The sequence below is a fragment of the Bombus impatiens genome, unplaced genomic scaffold (assembly GCF_000188095.3).
Source record: "Bombus impatiens unplaced genomic scaffold, BIMP_2.2 scf_5446, whole genome shotgun sequence".
Classification (NCBI taxonomy): domain Eukaryota; kingdom Metazoa; phylum Arthropoda; class Insecta; order Hymenoptera; family Apidae; genus Bombus; species Bombus impatiens.
In genome coordinates this window covers 1-791 of record NT_181865.1, presented here as the reverse complement: position 1 = coordinate 791, position 791 = coordinate 1, and the positions used below count along the sequence as shown (strand labels likewise).

General features: G+C 43.0%; 1 protein-coding gene across 1 annotated transcript; it reads left to right on the top strand.

Moving 5' to 3' along the window:
• Positions 1–81: 81 nt before the first annotated feature.
• On the top strand, positions 82–774 carry LOC105682044 (late embryogenesis abundant protein ECP63-like; the record flags this gene model as incomplete). Its single annotated transcript, XM_012393785.1, has 1 exon — positions 82–774. A coding segment is annotated over exon 1 (693 nt), but the record flags the coding sequence as incomplete, so codon positions are not given.
• Positions 775–791: the final 17 nt, after the last annotated feature.

The window sequence follows — 791 nt, the reverse complement described above, 5'->3', positions numbered from 1 at the left end:
GACTTTCTCGAAGAAGCAAAGAGAGAAGCCTCTTTGGAAAAAGCTCGTGCCCATGAAGCAATGGAAAAGCAGATTGAAGACATGGCTGCAGCAAAAGACAAGACAGCTACAGAAATACAGGATACAAAGGACAAAGTTGCAACTGCTGTAAAAGATGCTAAGGTTACAGTTGGTGAAAAAGTATCTGAAGCTGCGCAAAAGGTGTCAGATGCTGGCAAAGCTGCTGGAGAGAAAGTAATCGATGGTGTGAAACGAGTTGAAGAACAAGTAGATACTAAAGTTCATGACGTGGCTGACAGCGTAGTATTAGCAAAGGATAAGACCGCTGCTGAGATCAAGGACGCTAAAGATAAAATGATGACGATTGCCAAGGACAAAGTGGACAAAGTTAGCGAACAAGTGATCGACGGGAAGCAAAAAGTGACAGATACTGGTAAAACATTAAAGGAAGGCATCGTGGAAGGTGTTAAAAAGGCTGACGATAAAGTGGCGGCAGTTGCAGAAGACGTAGCGAGTGGCGCAAAAGCAGCAAAAGATAAAGTAGTCACGGATGTTCAGAAAGATGCTGAAATTGTAAAGCAGAAAGTATCTTCAGGGGTAGACACAGTTGCAGATAGTGTAATATCTGCTAAGGACAAAGCTACGAAAGAAGCTAAAAAAGCCAAGGAGAAGAGTGGCGGTTTCTTTTCTGGTTTATTTAAGGGTGTAAAACATGCGGCAGATGAAATGTCCGAAGACGTCAAAGAATTCGTGGATGAAACGAAGAAAGAAGCTGTCGAGGAAGAAGCTCG